This window comes from Salvelinus alpinus, chromosome 23 (assembly GCF_045679555.1).
Source record: "Salvelinus alpinus chromosome 23, SLU_Salpinus.1, whole genome shotgun sequence".
Taxonomy (NCBI): domain Eukaryota; kingdom Metazoa; phylum Chordata; class Actinopteri; order Salmoniformes; family Salmonidae; genus Salvelinus; species Salvelinus alpinus.
In genome coordinates, this window is record NC_092108.1 from 22,557,818 (window position 1) to 22,576,033 (window position 18,216).

Genomic DNA, 18,216 nt, shown 5'->3' on the forward strand with positions numbered 1-18,216 from the left:
ATACATTTGCAAAAATTTCAAAAAATCTGTTTTCACTTTGTCATTATGGGGTATTGTGTGTAGATTGGAAAGGATTATTTTTTAATGAAACTGTAATGTAACAAAATGTGGAAAAAGCTAAGGGTTCTGAATACTTTCCAAATGCACTGTATATCCCCCCAATAGAATCCCCATACTTTAACGATGACAGCTTCTCCATCCTAGAGAAGGAGATCAACCATTTCCAGGCCCAGGGACATGTACTAGTCTGTGGCGACTTAAATGCCAGAACTGGACAAGAACCTGACACTCTCAACACACAATGGGACAAACACCTACTTGGAGGTGACAGTATTCCCTCCCAAATATGCCCCCCTAACACAACCATGACAAAACAACCAATAAAAACATGTCACAACTCCTGCAGCTCTGTCGCACGCTGGGTCTGTACATAGTCAATGGTAGGCTTCGAGGAGACTCCTATGGTAGGTACACCTACAGCTCATCCCTTGGCAGTAGTACTTTAGATTACTTTATCACTGACCTCAACCCATAGTCTCTCAGAGCGTTCACAGTCAGTCCCCTAACACCCGTATCAGATCAAAGCAAAATCACAGTCTATTTGAACAGAGCAATACTCAATCATGTCAGCCAAAGGAACTGCACAATATTAAGGAATGCTATAGATGGAAGGAATCTAACCACTTCTGGGAAAATGTAAACACACTAAACAAACAACACAAAGAGTTATCTATCCAAAATGGAGATGTATGGATAAACCACTTCTCCAATATTTTTGGCTCTATAACAAAGAACAAACAGCAAAAACATATACATGATCAATTACAAATCTTAGAATCAGCTATTAAAGACTACCAGAACCCACTGGATTCTCCAATTACATTGAATGAACTGCAGGACCAAATACAAACCCTCCACCCCAAAAAGGCCTGTGGCGTTGATGAAAACAAGCTATATGCACACAACCCAAAAAATGAGGTAGAAACTGAGCTGCCCTTCCTAACCTCCTGCCAAATGTATGACCATATTAGAGACACATATTTCCCTCTGATTACACAGACCCACAAAGAATACCAAAACAAATCCAATTTTGATAAACTCCCATATCTATTGAGTGAAATTGCACAGTGTGCCATAACAGCAGCAAGATGTGTGACCTGTTGCCACAAGAAAAAGGCAACCAGTGGAGAACAAACAGCATTGTAAATATAACCCATATTTATATTTATTTTCCCTTTTGTACTTTAACTATTTGCACACAATTTTAACTATGTACATAGTCATAATATGACATTTTAAATGTGCCTATTCCTTTGAAACTTGTGAGTGTAATGTCTACTGTTAATTTTTGATTGTTTATTTCACTTTTGTTTATTATTCATTTCACTTACTTTGGCAATGTAAACAAGTAAAATAGATTATACTGTGTGAAGATGGTGGTTCTAGCTAAACTATTAACATATTTAACAAGATTGTAGCCTACAGGCTGTCTAATTGGACCTCTGTCTGAGGATTTCTTTAGAAGGTAACATTAGAGATGTTACATTTTTTTGTAAATATTTCTAAGATTGACAGTGATTACAGGGTTCATTATCCACATGAATGATGTTTCACACCCACCCTCATGTTGCAGTTCATAATTTGACCGCTTTCGATGCCGGTGTAGTAGCAACATTGTAGCTATGAATAACAGCTGGCTAGCGAACGTTCGTTAACAACATTTCCACCGGGGCTGCATTTCACTACTGTTAGCTAGCTAAAGGCTAGCTTTATTGACAAAATATGCAGAAGTATGAAAAACTTGAGAAGATTGGAGAGGGTAAGTGTGTCTGTTTCTTTCCCAGATAATCTCTGTTATCTAATAATGTTGTTTTCTGTTAGCATTGCTAGATCGCTAACGTTAGCCAGCTAGCGATTTTGAATGACAAGTCATTGACATTGATATGTTACACACGTTTGATAATATTTAGCTAATTTGACAATGTCTTTACTACCTAGCAGCAAGATTAAGCCACAATGAAATTTTAGTTAGTTAATTTAAAGTTAGTTAGCTAGTTAACTTGAGCAAGCTAGCTTGTCATTATTCCATTCATGGGCAAGTTAGCTTGCTTAGCTACATTGCTAGTTAACAACCCATTCAGCCAAGCTAGCTAGCCATCTAGTAAACGTTGTGATTTCTTTCTGCAGGCACATATGGAACTGTTTTCAAAGCAAAAAATAGAGAAACGCATGAAATCGTGGCTTTAAAAAGAGTGAGATTGGATGACGACGATGAGGTAGGAATTATTGGGACTACAAATATAGCTGTGCTAAAGCTAGTCACCTGGTTAGTTTGTTAAGGTTATGGCATATTTGTTGACGGCTCAATTTGCTTGCTGGTTTCTTGTAGGGGGTCCCAAGTTCTGCCCTGCGAGAAATTTGCCTCCTGAAAGAACTGAAGCATAAAAACATTGTGAGGTATGTCTGATGTGAAATTTGTCAAATTCTGAAAATGCATAAATTAGCTATGTATGCCATACAATATCTTCCCAAATCAGAACTTAAGTGACTAGTAAATTTACTTTTCAACAGTGTAATTTCTAGCATTATATTAAATATTTAGCTATGCAAAGAGTTTAATTCACATTTAATTTTGCTTTTCCTAGATTGCATGATGTTCTGCACAGTGACAAGAAGTTAACATTGGTGTTTGAATTTTGTGATCAGGTGAGTGCTGCCAGATGTATGTGAATGCCGTTTTTGTATGAAGAGGAGTTTGTTGCTTTAGCTATGACAATTTACCAAAACCAATTTAAATTAGAAGTGCCCACAAGATAAGGTTTTTCTCCCCAGTGAGTCACTTGTTTGATTTGATGTCTGATTTTCTTTTTGCTGGGGTGCAGTGATTTAACTTGACTCTTACAACCACAGGATCTAAAGAAATACTTTGACAGCTGCAATGGAGACCTAGATCCAGAAACTGTCAAGGTGAGTCATTGAGATTCAAATAAGGGGGTGACCAGTGAGATATACCTGCTGGATCGCGTGCTGCTATGGTGACCAGTGAGCTGGAGGCGGGGCTTTACCTAGCAGCGACTTGTAGATGACCTGGAGCCAGTGGGTTTGGCGACGGGTATGAAGCGAGGGCCAGCCAACGAGAGCGTACAGGTCGCAGTGGTGGGTAGTATATGGGGCTTTGGTGACAAAACGGGTGGCACTGTGATAGACTGCATCCAATTTGTTGAGTAGAGTGTTGGAGGCTATTTTATAATGACATCGGCGAAGTCAAGGATCGGTAGGATAGTCCGTTTTACGAGGGTATGTTTGGCAGCATGAGTGAAGGATGCTTTGTTGCGGAATAGGAAGCCGATTCTAGATTTCATTTTGGATTGGAGATGCTTAATGTGAGTCTGGAAGGAGAGTTTACAGTCTAACCAGACACCTAGGTATTTGTAGTTGTCCACATATTCTAAGTCAGAACCGTCCAGAGTAGTGATGCTGGATGGGCGGGCAGTGATCGGTTGAAGAGCATGCATTTAGTTTTACTTGCAGTAATGTCATAGTCAGTGTAGCTAATAGAACTAACGCGTTAGTAAACCCGCTACAATCATGCAGTAACGTTAGTGTACAGTCAGTAAGCAGTTACACGGGTGGGCCCCGGTGGCAATAAATTAGTAATACCAAAAGCTTACCATGACTTGGAAGCGTTCCAGTGTTGTGTTGGAAAGTCATAGCCAGCTAGCTAACATAGCATCCCTCTGTTTGAGCAGGGTGTTTCAATGTCTAGCTAGCTGCATTTGCTAGCTAAGTGAAACTGAAAGTGAAAAAAAAGACTCTTGCTTCTCCTTCATTTTGGAAGAAATGTATTTGTTCAAAACTGTTCAAATATTGTCTTCCTCTTTCTTTGAGTCAACTACTAACCACATTTTATACTGTAGCTTTCAGTACTAGATTAATTATCTCATCCTTTGATTGGGTGGACAACATGTCAGATCATGCTATTGACTGTACGTTTGTTTATTCCATGTGTAACTCTGTGTTGTTGTTTGTGTCGCACTGCTTTGCTTTATCTTGGCCAGGTTGCAGTTGTAAATGAGACCTTGTTCTCAACTAGCCTACCTGGTTAAATAAAGGTGAAATAAAAAATAAAATGCTGCAAGAGCTCTGATAGGCTGTAGGACATTATCTGAAAGTTGTCATAATTACTATAAGTCTATGGAAGGAGGTGAGAACCATGAGCTTCCTAGGTTTTGTCAAGTCAATGTACCCAGAGGAGGACGTAAGCTAGCTGTCCTCCGGCTACCCCATTGTGCAGAGTTCTGTTGAAGGCTACTATAGACCGTCTTTCCAAATAGTGTGTTTTAATAAAGTATTTGTTGACGTGGTTATATTTAGTATAGTTTTATCTAAAAATTATAACTTTTTAAATGTTTAAACCTTTTTATTTTTATAAAATTCACTGAGGATGGTCCTCCCCTTCCTCCTTTGAGGAGCCTCCACTGTGTGACACAAATGATCGTATAACTCCGAAGAGTACCACCAATGTCCTCTCTCATTAATAATGAGAATGAAGTATTACTGCCTTGTTGTCTTTCTGTATCTCTGTGCTTAACTCAGTCTTCCCCTACTTTCTGTATGTGCAGTCGTTCATGTACCAGCTGTTGAAGGGGCTTGCCTTCTGCCACAGTCGGAATGTTCTCCACAGAGACCTGAAGCCACAGAACCTCCTCATCAATAGGGTAAGTCAGTGGAATGTTGGGCTTTGACTGGTTAAGTTCTAGTTCTAGAAAGTTAGAGGACACACTGTGCTGTAAGTGTCTTAACTTAAACAGACATGATCTTGCTTAGTTAGTGAGAAAATCATTTACCTTTTCCATAGTCTACAATGTGAAATGATTTGCTCCTTTTAGAATGGGGAATTGAAGCTGGCTGACTTTGGCTTGGCTCGAGCCTTTGGAATCCCAGTGAGATGTTACTCAGCAGAGGTGATATGACAATTATTGTATTAATTTGGATACGAGCAAAGAAAATGAATGCCTAAATTACTGGTGACATTCAAGCTTCTCTCTCTCTCTTTAGGTTGTGACATTGTGGTATAGGCCCCCAGATGTGCTCTTCGGTGCTAAGCTTTATTCTACCTCTATTGACATGTGGTCTGCTGGATGCATATTTGCAGGTATGTATAACCTTAAGGTCAAAATTGCACAGCAAGTTCAAGGGGATGATTGTACACTCTACTTACCTGTGCTATATTCTCAGCGTCACCCAGAAGCTTCTCAACCCATTTCATTTTGCCTATCAGCCTAGCAGAGGAGTTGATGATGCCATTCTTACCCTCCTTAACATGGTCTATAGACATCTAGAGGGTGCCAAATCCCATGTTAGGGTTTTGTTTGTTGACTTTTCTTCTGCCTTCAACACAATCCAGCCCTACATTCTGGCACAGGGACTCATTCGGGACTGCTCCTTAGATGGTGGGACTGGTTTTGTGGCTGTTGGACTTCCTGAGCCAACACTCATAGCGAGTCAAAATAGGTCCCCAAGTGTCGGACATACGCAATACCAACACAGGCTCTCCTCAGGGATGTGTTTTGTCCCCACTCCTGTTCATATTGTACTCTAATAGTTGTACTAATTCCCATCCTGACAGACACCTCGTTAAGTTCGCTGATGACACTGCCTTGATCAGCCTGTTGCATGATGACGAGGAACATCATCTCCCGGTCCTAGATGACTTTGTAGAGTGATGTGAGGAATCACACTTGGTCCTCAATACCAACAAGACCAAAGAGATGTGCATAGACTTCAGGAAGTGTACAACACCTACCTCTGCAACATCTGTCAGAGGTCAGAATATAGAGATTGTAGAGGAATACAAATACCTGGGTGTCCTCTTGGACAATAAACTTCAGTGGAGTAAATGTACAGACCTGATCTACAAAAAAAGCCAACAGAGACTGTATTTTCTCAAAAAGCTGGGATCTTTTAATATAGTCTGTACTATACTGACTCTCTTTCATTGAGAGTATTTTAACTTTTTTAAATGTTTGTTGGTTTGGCAATGACACTGTCAGCCAGAGAAATATGCTGAGAAGGATTATCACCACAGCAAGCAAGGTACTTGGAGTCAAACAGACAGTCCTGGATGAGATCGTTAAGGTCAGGGCCCTCCGCAAGGCTCACAATCCTTTTAGACCCAAGCCATCCCCTGTACCCGGACTTTGAACTACTCCCCTCTGGGCGCAGGTATAGGGCACCCCTCAGCAGGAAAAACAGAACTAGACAATAATTTGTGCCAGGTGTGATATCCCTCCTAAATAGCTTGGGTTTAATGTTCCTATCGACTCAGTATAGCCAGCAGGCTAGTCTTTAAAAAATAAAAAATAAAAATATATATTTTTTTATTGGTATGTAACTGTTATGAAAGTTGTATTGTCAATTTTGTTTTGTATTTAAACGCCACTTTAAATGTGTACATGACACCGCAACAAAATTTTACCATGGGGACAATAAAGTAAGTACATACAGTGGGGAGAACAAGTATTTGATACACTGCCGATTTTGCAGGTTTTCCTACTTACAAAGCATGTAGAGGTCTGTAATTTTTATCATAGGTACACTTCAACTGTGAGAGACGGAATCTAAAACAAAAATCCAGAAAATCACATTGTATGATTTTTAAATAATTAATTTGCATTTTATTGCATGACATAAGTATTTGATCACCTACCAACCAGTAAGAATTCCGGCTCTCACAGACCTGTTAGTTTTTCTTTAAGAAGCCCTCCTGTTCTCCACTCATTACCTGTATTAACTGCACCTGTTTGAACTCGTTACCTGTATAAAAGACACCTGTCCACACACAATCAAACAGATTCCAACCTCTCCACAATGGCCAAGACCAGAGAGCTGTGTAAGGACATCAGGGATAAAATTGTAGACCTGCACAAGGCTGGGATGGGCTACAGGACAATAGGCAAGCAGCTTGGTGAGAAGGAAACAACTGTTGGCGCAATTATTAGAAAATGGAAGAAGTTCAAGATGACGGTCAATCACCCTCGGTCTGGGGCTCCATGCAAGATTTCACCTCGTGGGGCATCAATGATCATGAGGAAGGTGAGGGATCAGCCCAGAACTACACGGCAGGACCTGGTCAATGACCTGAAGAGAGCTGGGACCACAGTCTCAAAGAAAACCATTAGTAACACACTATGCCGTCATGGATTAAAATCCTGCAGCGCACGCAAGGTCCCCCTGCTTAAGCCAGTGCATGTCCAGGCCTGTCTGAAGTTTGCCAATGACCATCTGGATGATCCAGAGGAGGAATGGGAGAAGGTCATGTGGTCTGATGAGACAAAAATAGAGCTTTTTGGTCTAACTCCACTCGCCGTGTTTGGAGGAAGAAGAAGTATGAGTACAACCTCAAGAACACCATCCCAACCGTGAAGCATGGAGGTGGAAACATCATTCTTTGGGGATGCTTTTCTGCAAAGGGGACAGGACGACTGCACCGTATTGAGGGGAGGATGGATGGGGCCATGTATCGCGAGATCTTGGCCAACAACCTCCTTCCCTCAGTAAGAGCATTGAAGATGGGTCGTGGCTGGGTCTTCCAGCATGACAACGACACGAAGCACACAGCCATGGCAACTAAGGAGTGGCTCCGTAAGAAGCATCTCAAGGTCCTGGAGTGGCCTAGCCAGTCTCCAGACCTGAACCCAATAGAAAATCTTTGGAGGGAGCTGAAAGTCCGTATTGCCCAGCGACAGCCCCGAAACCTGAAGGATCTGGAGAAGATCTGTAGGGAGGAGTGGGCCAAAATCCCTGCTGCAGTGTGTGCAAACCTAGTCAAGAACTACAGGAAACGTATGATCTCTGTAATTGCAAACAAAGGTTTCTGTACCAAATATTAAGTTCTGCTTTTCTGATGTATCAAATACTTATGTCATGCAATAAAATGCAAATTAATTACTTAAAAATCATACAATGTGATTTTCTGGATTTTTGTTTTAGATTCCGTCTCTCATAGTTGAAGTGTACCTATGATAATAATTACAGACCTCTACATGCTTTGTAAGTAGGAAAACCTGCAAAATCGTCAGTGTATCAAATACTTGTTCTCCCCACTGTAAGTTAGGGCCTCTACCTTTTGATCTTCTATAACTTTAGCTTTTTTTCATTTAGAGTTGGCAAACGCTGGAAGGCCCCTGTTTCCGGGTAATGACGTTGACGACCAGCTGAAGAGGATCTTCCGATATCCTTTCAGAGCTGTATAGATGGTAACCAGGTTCAGTATACTGTCTGTGTTGTATGGTATGTAGAAACAAAGACACAGGAACTAAAGTTGGTCCACTTTGTTGAGATTAATCTATTGCAATGACTAAACTTGACCAGTCCTGTTTACTGGTGAAAGTCTTTCCTTAATGCTGTGGCACATTGTTGGGTACACCAACTGAAGAACAGTGGCAGACAATGACAAAGCTTCCAGACTACAAGGTAGGCTATCCCACTGATGTTGTCAATTACTGATGATCATACAGAAACTCATGTTTTCTACTGCCTTCAGGAAAATAAGAATATATGATTTCCATGGTATGAGAGTAATTGACGTTTGTAGATCAGATTCATCTATAAGAGATGGAACAAATATTTTCTGCGCTGCTGTCTGTTTACTGTACATCCATTTTCTCTATCGTTGTTTTTACCTACAGCCGTACCCCATGTATCCAGCTACGACCTCACTGGTGAATGTTGTCCCCAAACTCAGTAGCACAGGACGGGATCTCCTGCAGGTTAGTATTGCCCCCACCCTCCCACCACATGACCAATATATTAATCAGTATACAATGTATTATCATGCTATATCATTCCTTGACGTTAACATAAACTTACAATGCAATGTCCTTCACTGTAATGCTCTGAATTCATATGTTTCACAAATACAAATGACCAAACCCACACTGTGAGTTACAACAAACTGGTTGTGTATAGTGTACCTGGCAGACAGCTTAGACAGGAATATCACGTTGTCACTAGGTGGTCAGTGCAAAGCTTTCCCCAAATGTCACTTGAATACTTAAGAAATGTTGCCTTACAAACAACACACATCTGACTTGCATTCTTTTTGTTCTCTCTTTTAGAATCTGTTGAAGTGTAATCCTGTTCAGAGGATCTCTGCAGAGGAGGCATTACAGCACCCTTACTTTGCTGATTTCTGCCTACCGTAGATGAGGTGCCCAAACACGTCACTCAACTGAACCTCCTCCATCGGAATCAACCCTCTTTCACTCCCATCTTCTCAACAGGATCTGTCTATCTCGACTCCCTACAAGGCTCATCCTTCAGCATCACCTGTTTTAACTTAGACACTTCCCTTCAGTTCATCCTGTTGTGCCTCCTAATGGAATCAAGTCCTTGTGGGCTCTGCAATATTTTAGATTTTGTTAGCAAACCTGTCTGCTTTTTGTCTGTGAAGCGCACTGATATGGAAACATATAACATGTAGCGAATAACAAATCTGGACCCAGAGAAACTGTGAATCCCTCTGAGCCAATAGCTGCGCAGCAGAGTAAGAGGTTTGAACAATTGAAGTTGCGTGCTGCATAAAGTACTGGCAAAAATTGAGGTATTTGAATACATTGTTCAAATAGTTTTAATGTGCTACTGCTGTTAACTTGTCAATATTGCATTAATAGGTCATAATAAGATTGGAGACAGACTTGCATATTTTCCTTGTTCTTCATCATAGTTATAACAATATTCCACTTACAATAAGAGATTGTAAAATGAAGGGGAGGCATATTTATCAGTTACTTCTCAGGCTTGCTGTTTAGCTTTTTGTGTTTGAGTTTTTTTGTGCACTTTGAAAATGGCAGTTGCTTTTTTAATAGTTTAGATCTCATCCACTCTATCAAGTAAAGTTGAACACTGAAAGTCGGTATTGTCGAAGCTGGGGCTAACTGATATTTATTATGAACAGTGGACCATACGAACTTGAGTCATTGCTTTTATTTTATAGTTACATTTTTGTAACTTTGTACAATATTTCATAATTGACCTAATCTCTTATAGGGAAGAGAGGAGGAAATCCACTGATACCTGTATTACCACATTACGATTGTTTTGCACCACTTTGGCTGTGTTCACTCAGATGGGTAACTTAATTTTGAAACGGAACTAGCACGTTTTTCAGTGTTATTTTACTCCAGATAGTTGCTACTTATCCCACGAAAGCCACAATTATAAGGAATTTACCAAAACATTGGTTTGCATGGATAGGGAAAATATGTATTTTGATGTCAGATGACAAGCAGAATGCATGTATTTATTGATAATTGAATGTCTGCTTATGTGTGCATTTAGTCCTTTTTTCTACCAAACAAATTACTTTCAGGAGTTGTATATGCTCTTCTTATTCAAATAATGACAATTGTGACACTTAGATCCATGGCATTTTTACAGCTCTTTATATAGTACATTGATGTTTGCATCTGAGTTGAGACACGATTCCATTATCACATGCAGATATGTTGGATCTTAATTTGACCAGTTTCTCACTGCAGGAAATGTGAATTATTGTGTGGATTATAATTAGACATTTTTGTAGATTTTGCTACATTTTTAGATGGTGCAAATCAAGTCTGACATTTTAAAGTGAAAATTACAAACTTTAGAAGCCTTTTAAGCCTCAAATACACTACAAGTTTGCATTTCCTGCCGTGCAGGAAATTTCCTGCAACAGGGTGATAAAATTAAGATCCTACATCTGTAAAGACAAGCAATTCCAGTGCTTATGTTTTTAGACAAGACTGCTGTAGATTATTAATTTAAATATGACTCATTTCTATTTTGAAAGAAGAGGGGACTTTGCACTTTTATCATTATGTTCATTGTTTTATTGTAGAACTTGGGTCAAGTATTTAGACAATTGCTGTCAGCAGTGGTCTTTTTGTGTACATTTTATAACACAATGGTTCAGTATTTAATAAAGTGGACTCAAAATATTTGTTTTTTTTCTGCTTTTGTTGTTGGAAAATGATTTCCTTTTCTGTAAAATCAAGACAAAGTTCCGTCAATTTCAGAGCAGGGGCATGGTGGAGAAGATGGCCAACGACCGCCAGAAGTCGGGAGCTTTTGTTCCAACTTTCTGCTCTATGCACCAGCCGCCGTGAGTGAGTTTCCGTTAAGATGTTACCGTGGTCCATGACCCAGGATTTTAAAGTAACTTTATGCACCAAATATTGCCAAATAGAATACCTCAGTTACACAAATGGTTCAAATAGTTGAAGGAAGCCATATCATGGAGTGATATGTCATGTCATATGTGTCTCCCGACCCCTCCTGTCTCAGCCTCCAGTATTTATGCTGCAGTAGTTTGTGTCGTGGGGCTAGGGTCAGTCTGTTACATCTGGAGTATTTCTCCTGTCTTATCTGGTGTCCTGTGTGAATTTAAGAATGATCTCTAATTCTCTCTCTCTCTCTCGGAGGACCTGAGCCCTAGGACCATGCCTCAGAACTACCTGGCCTGATGAATCCTTGCTGTCCCCAGTCCACCTGGTCGTGATGCTGCTCCAGTTTCAACTGTTCTGCCTGCGTCTATGGAACCCTGACCTGTTCACTGGACGTGCTACTTGTCCCAGACCTACTGTTTTCAACTCTCTATAGACAGTAGGAGCGGTAGAGATAATCTGAATGATCGGCTATGAAAAGTCAACTGACATTTACTCCTGTGGTGCTGACCTGTTGCACCCTCGACAACCACTGTGATTATTATTAATTGACCCTGCTGGTCATCTATGAACATTTAAACATCTTGGCCATATTCTGTTATAATCTCTACCCGGCACAGCCAGAAGAGGACTGGCCACCCCTCATAGCCTGGTTCCTCTAGGTTTCTTCCTAGGTTCTGGCCTTTCTAGCGAGTCTTTCCCAGCCACCGTGCTTCTACACCTGCATTGCTTGCTGTTTGGGGTTTTAGGCTGGGTTTCTGTACAGCACTTTGTGACATCAGCTGATGTAAGAAGGGCTTTATAAATACATTTGATTGATTGATTGTGTAAGGGTAGATAAAGATGGTGTTACATGATCTACATGTAATTACATGAATGATGACGCATAGAAGACCAAACAATGCTGATTACATTTCCAGATAATTCTGCACGTGATGTTTGACGTAAGATTGAGAATGTTACACTTGGTTAGGAGAGGGTATTCATTATTTAATGGATATTTACGATCAATCACATGGTGGAAATATCATATACATACAGTACATAGTGCCAGTTGATCCTAGTTCAGTTCCACAGCTGTCTGTAGGCCTCCAACAGAGCGAGCCATACTATAATCTACTCTCTGTAAGATCCAGTCTTACAGAAGTATAACATTCCTTACAAGCCAGTGGCCACATACTGTACGTACAATACTTTTTTTTTTGTTGTCAGATAACATATCCTGGCTTCTCAGCCCCATGTTCAATACTTCATGGTCACTGAATATTGCACAGCCCTAAGCCTAGTTTTCATTAAGATTTTTTCATTCTAAAGATTGAACAGTAGCCTACCACACAACATGGATATTAACCATCTGGCTCCCAACAAAATAGTAAAGTAACATGGTGGCTGATTATACACAAGGAGGAGTACACAATGGTCATGCAAGGAGGAAAAGAGGTGAGGTGCAATAACAATACACATAATTAAGCTGCAAGAATGAAGGTCTTTAGACTATTAGTTGACATAAATATACAACACTGTCATCTACTTGGCTGTAATTTATTATGCTATAAAATACCCATTAAAAGACTTGAATCAATAAGCACAACCAGTATTGAGGTATTATTCAAATATGACAGGACCATGTCCATATTCTGTTTCAGACTACTGACTATTGCGTTGCTTCTGCTCTGCTATTATTTGATTGGCATTAAGGCAGGGGTAGATAAGGATTCTAGTATGGGACACAGTACGGCACGTAGTACAAAGTATTCATAAAACTTTAACCCCTTAAATTTGCCACCTGTTTTACTTTCAATCTGATTTCTAATGAATTTAATGTAAATTAGATTGATGCTTACAAAGCATAAGCAAATAGTTGCAATGTATTCTGATTTCTGTTAAGTACTTACTGTGTTTTTTTTTTTAGGAAGGACAGGTGATAAACCATTGGTGGTGAGTTTTATAACTAACCTCCACATTGTCATGAAAGACCAGACCACAATGGGACACACAGTTAACACCAAGACAATGTCACATCATCAGTTGTGGTAACCCAGTACAAAAATGTATTCCTTTATGCCAAATCCACAAATTCCATTAGTAGGGGAGCTGTGTGACCAGACTTGAAAATAAACTGTGTTAAATGCATTGATTTCACAATTACATTATTTTTGGGCCAATGCATTTATTGCTCATAACAAAACACTGATAAACCATATCTTAAAGTTTACAACTTCAAAGAAGAGACCCTTACTGAGTGATGTTTGGCTTGGTTCTAGTCTCACCCAAGACAAGGCTTATCCCAGGATACATAGTTGGATATAAGACGTGCCAATAAGGTAGCCAGTCTTGATCAGAGAGGGAGGTAATTGGCTCAGGAACCAAGGCTGATCTCAAGGTCTTTGTGCTTCTCATCAACAGTCATCTAATAAACAGACAAAAGCATAGAAATATAACTTCTAGAATTAGACATTTTCTATAGGCAAAAAGGTAAAGCTACAGATGTCCCTTTGAAGTGTTCTGGTTTCTTTTCTCTAAAATGACCACATAACAAAGTTTAACATGACTAGAACTAATTTCACATAGATAAAAAAACTATTTTGTTAGGGAATTAATGCAATGATCAACATGAACAGTAGCATGAGAGAAAATAGACACAAAAGATTTACAAAAAAAGGTATGTACATAGGAAGATGGTTAAATATATAGTTTATTATATTTGATAATTTACACATCACAAACTGACTGTTATTTGAGTCGTATTACATGTACTGGAATTCCAATAACAATAGTATATAACAATGCAATTATACAATGCATTTCAGTGTTTTAAACCAACTGAACTGAATAAAGTAGGGAACCTGGGACATGTATGTTTTTGAAGCACTGTAATAAACTGTCTCTGGAATCTTACAAATTCTACTCTGTGTCCGGTCCTAAAATTAAATAGAAACTGGAAGACACTTGAGGTCCACTTGGATAACAACACAAACTAATGGACAACTCTTGGGGTAGGCCATCGTGTGCTCATATGGCAAGTCTGCAGCTCCCTTGTCCTCCAATTCCCTTATGGCGCAACAGCAGTAATGGATACATTTTTTAGTCTTTTTTATTTATTTTTTACATACTATAAACATATCAACACATGAGCGAGATTGAATTTCTTAATGGCATTTTGATCTGGTATTTACACATTTCAATCAATATTTAGAATACCACCTTGACAATGTTTGTACTCCACTAGTTCCCAATAGAGAATAGTTTACTATCACAGGGGACTTGTGCTAATGAGTGTTTATGTAGCAGTTAAAAGCCATGGTCATGGAACAAAACCATTTGAACAACACCCACATAAACTAACTTTAAGTTTGGGTGGATCGTCTTGCTTGTTTGTCTATTCTATTGAAAGTGGTGATTAAGAGTGGGGGCTGAGTTACAGCAGACTCCTGTGAAGAGTGTCCTTTTCCAGTGACAGTACGGTCAGTACGACAACTCTATTCCCAGAAAAAAATGGGAAACCACGACAGAAGAAAATGTTGTCATTGATGTACATTTTTTCAGCAGTAGACAGATGAAAAGCATGTGGAGCACTATATATAACAATGGGAAATGTTCCTATTTTCCCCAAATCTTATGGAAAAGTTGTGATTGTTCATATGTGAAAACATAAAAACCTTTTTTTTTTTACAATATGTAACTTGTAAACAAAGAATTGCATTCAATAATTTTGCAATAGTTTCTCTTCCTGGGGACCTAACGCAAGAGGCTTTCATTACTTGATGGTTTATAGTTTCAAATCAGTGATAGGATCAATCTCTGAACAGAATCATTTGAGTACGAAGGCAACACAATTACTGCGAACTGTCTATTACTGGGGGGTTCAAGTTAGGTCTGCTGTTCTCCTTTGAGCATTGTGATCATAGTTGAGTGGGCATCACTGAAATCTGCATTATCTTACTCTCAATTAGTTATAAATGAAAGAGTGGTAACCTGAATATGTCTTTAAAACCCCTCTTGATTCCACTAATGAATGGACCTGGCTATGCTGATGCTACACATGCTAACCATGGCTAGCCTCTCAATTTGATATTCAGCACATCAAAATTGACTGCTACACTGAACAAAAATATGGATGCATCATGTAAAGTGTTGGTCCCAAGTTTCATGAGCTGAAATAAAAGATCCAAGAAATGTTCCATACGCAAAAAGCTTATTTCCCTCAAATTGTGTGCACAAATTTGTTTATATCCCTGTTAGTGAGCGTTTCTCTTTTGCCAAGATAATCCATCCCCCTGACAGGTGTAGCATATCAGTTATCTGACTAAACAGTATGGTCATTACACAGGTGCACCTTCTGCTGGGGACAATAAAAGGCCACTGTAAGATGTGCAGTTTTGACACACAACACAATGCCACAGATGTCTCAAGTTTTGAGGGAGCAGGCAATTGGCATACTGACTGCTGGAATGTTCACCAGAGCTGTTGCCAGAGAACTGAATGTTCATTTCTCTACCATAAGCGTCGTTTTAGAGAATTTGGCTGTACATCCAACCGGCCTCACAACCGCAGACCACGTGTATGGCGTTGTGTGGGTGAGCTGTTTTCTGATGATAACGTTGTGAGCAGAGTGCCTCATGGTGGTGGTGGGGTTATGGTATGGGCAGGCATAAGGACAACGAGCACAATGGCAATTTGAATGCACAGAGATACAGTGACAAGATCCTGAGGCCCATTGTAGTGCCATTCATCCACCACCATCAACTCATGTTTCAGCATGGTAATGCACGGCCCCATGTTGCAAGGATCTGTACACAGTTCCTGGAAGCTGAACATTTCCCAGTTCATCCATGGCATGTATACTCACTAGACATGTTACCCATTGAGTATGTTTGGGATGCTCTGGATTGACGTGTACGACAGCGCCTTCCAGTTCCCACCAACTTCACACAGCTATTAAAGAGGAGTGGGACAACATTTCACAGGCCACAATCAACAGCCTGATCAACTCTACGCGAAGGAAATGTTTAGCGCCACATGAGGCAAATGGTGTTCACACCAGATACTGACTGGTTTCCTAATCCACACCCCAACTTTTTTTTAAAGGTATCTGTGATCAACAAGTGCATATCTGTATTCCCAGTCATGTGATATCCATAGATTAGGGCCTAATTCATATATTTCAATTGACTGATTTCCTATGAACTGTAACTCAGGAAAATCTTTGAAATTGTTGCATGTTGCGTTTGTATTTTTGTTGAGTATATTACAATGGTATAAATAAGTTGACATGAACTGAGACCACTCTGAAGTCCTTTCCATCTACATTACTAGTCTTATACATTACTAGTCTTATACATTTCTAGTCTTATACATTACTAGGCTGATTAAAACCAATTCAAACACACTAATGTCACCCTGTTTAATAGAATACAACATGAATGGAACATCAAATAAATAGTGTCGTCGACGCCTTGATATGTCCGTCACCTGAGTTCTGCTTTGGAAATGGTTTTATTCTTATGATAGTGTTCTATTTCTATTCAGGCAATCGCTAGATCCTACTACTCTACACTAACCATGTTTGTAATAATACATAAGTTATTTCACAGTTTTCTGTCAAACCCCGAAGATCCCACGTGCCACCCTCCCCTTCCCCACACCCTGCTTTATGTCGTCAACAAGCAAACTCCTCAAAGTTGCCTAGAGTCGGGTGACGAGGTAACATGTTCGGCGTGAATCCGAGACTGTCCGAGTGACTCCGGAGGGTGTCACAGGTGCTCTGTAAGACAAGGGAAGGGAGGGAGGGAAGAGGAGTTCAACCGTATTAAGGGGGGGGTGATGAGGGAGGGAGGAGAAGAGGAGATCGAGAGGCACACAGGTCACAGTAAAAATAGGAGGGGATATGACATAAATAGGAAAAAAGTGGGACAATTTAACATAACCAGAACCAAGTGGAAACAGAATAGATGTAGATAACATGACGTTAACCATCATTGATGCATCAGACAGAGGGAGAGGGTTGAACGCATAGTACACACATTGACAAAATAATACAATACAAATGGGTGAACATTAAATTGGTAGTGTAGGGAACATTTAAAGTAGGTCAGTTATGTTTCAGGGTATGGGTAGAGAGAAGAAAGAGAAGAGGGGTATGGTATGGATGAAGAAGGGAAAGAGAAAACAAAAGAGTTTTTTAGTCCTTGTCTCTATGTTAGCATCTTGATTACTACATGTTCATCGACATCCACATGATGTCTGCATACGTTTAGTGCAACTGCGGTTGTTTCAGTTAATATATTGCTGATATGTGGGTTCAAAAGAAGCATTAGCCATACTGTAGATGTAGATAGCTATTTCAGCAGACAAAGAACCATTTAATTTGATGCAAACTGCATTGCATGCAGACCTGTGATAGCATCACAAAGGAATGCATCTAGTGATGTTATTGAACACAGGTTCCAGTAAAATGGTCCCCTTAAATGGACCTTGGTGCTGCAGGGAAGCAATATGTAGATGATCCCCTGCAGATCAGCTTTTGTTGTGCCATCTACAACAAATTATGTATGTATACACATTTATATATTTCTCAGGAAACTGCATTTTATCCTAAGGGAAGGAAAGCATCTTTATTATTCAGTGAAAACAATAAGAAAGAAGCTAATTTTCTTATAGCCGAGTCCCAAATTGTCTTAACAGATGGAGAATCCAAACAATTCATTGTTTATAATAAACCGATAATAATCTCAGAATGAAAAATCCACACAGAAAACCTATTTACGACATTAAGAGTCATTGATTTCAGAATAGTCTCCACAGAAAATACATTATATTGAATTTAGGAAGATTGACCTAACGCAATGATGGAAAAACAAATGTATAAAGTGATCACTACTAGTATGTTTTACATCTCTGCAGAATCACCCACCAAACCAGCTTCAGGTGAACCAACATCTCTACAAAATCACCCACCAAACCAGCTTCAGGTGAACCACCATCTCTACAAAATCACCCACCAAACCAG

The 18,216-nt window shown here is 39.7% G+C and overlaps 2 protein-coding genes across 8 annotated transcripts in view; one reads left to right on the forward strand and one right to left on the reverse strand.

Moving 5' to 3' along the window:
• Positions 1-1,582: 1,582 nt before the first annotated feature.
• LOC139550588 (cyclin-dependent kinase 5-like) lies at positions 1,583-10,982 on the forward strand. Its single transcript, XM_071361562.1, has 12 exons — positions 1,583-1,819; positions 2,188-2,276; positions 2,390-2,457; positions 2,646-2,706; positions 2,911-2,967; positions 4,623-4,718; positions 4,890-4,964; positions 5,059-5,155; positions 8,164-8,233; positions 8,415-8,475; positions 8,691-8,771; positions 9,120-10,982. The coding sequence occupies exons 1-12, from the start codon at positions 1,783-1,785 to the stop codon at positions 9,204-9,206; spliced, it is 879 nt and encodes a 292-aa protein (XP_071217663.1). The 5' UTR covers positions 1,583-1,782; the 3' UTR covers positions 9,207-10,982.
• A 1,194-nt stretch (positions 10,983-12,176) lies between these two features.
• Positions 12,177-18,216, reverse strand: part of LOC139550587 (acid-sensing ion channel 1C-like) — an 81,138-nt gene continuing 75,098 nt past the window's right edge. For 3 of the 7 annotated variants that reach the window (XM_071361558.1, XM_071361556.1, XM_071361555.1), the window contains one exon: positions 13,885-16,971. In XM_071361558.1, the coding sequence (XP_071217659.1) occupies positions 16,893-16,971 (79 nt within the window). In that variant the 3' untranslated portion in view covers positions 13,885-16,892. Of the gene's footprint in view, positions 13,618-13,884; positions 16,972-18,216 lie in introns of those variants that run through there. The other 4 variants (XM_071361557.1, XM_071361560.1, XM_071361561.1 and 1 more) reach the window with 2 other exon arrangements.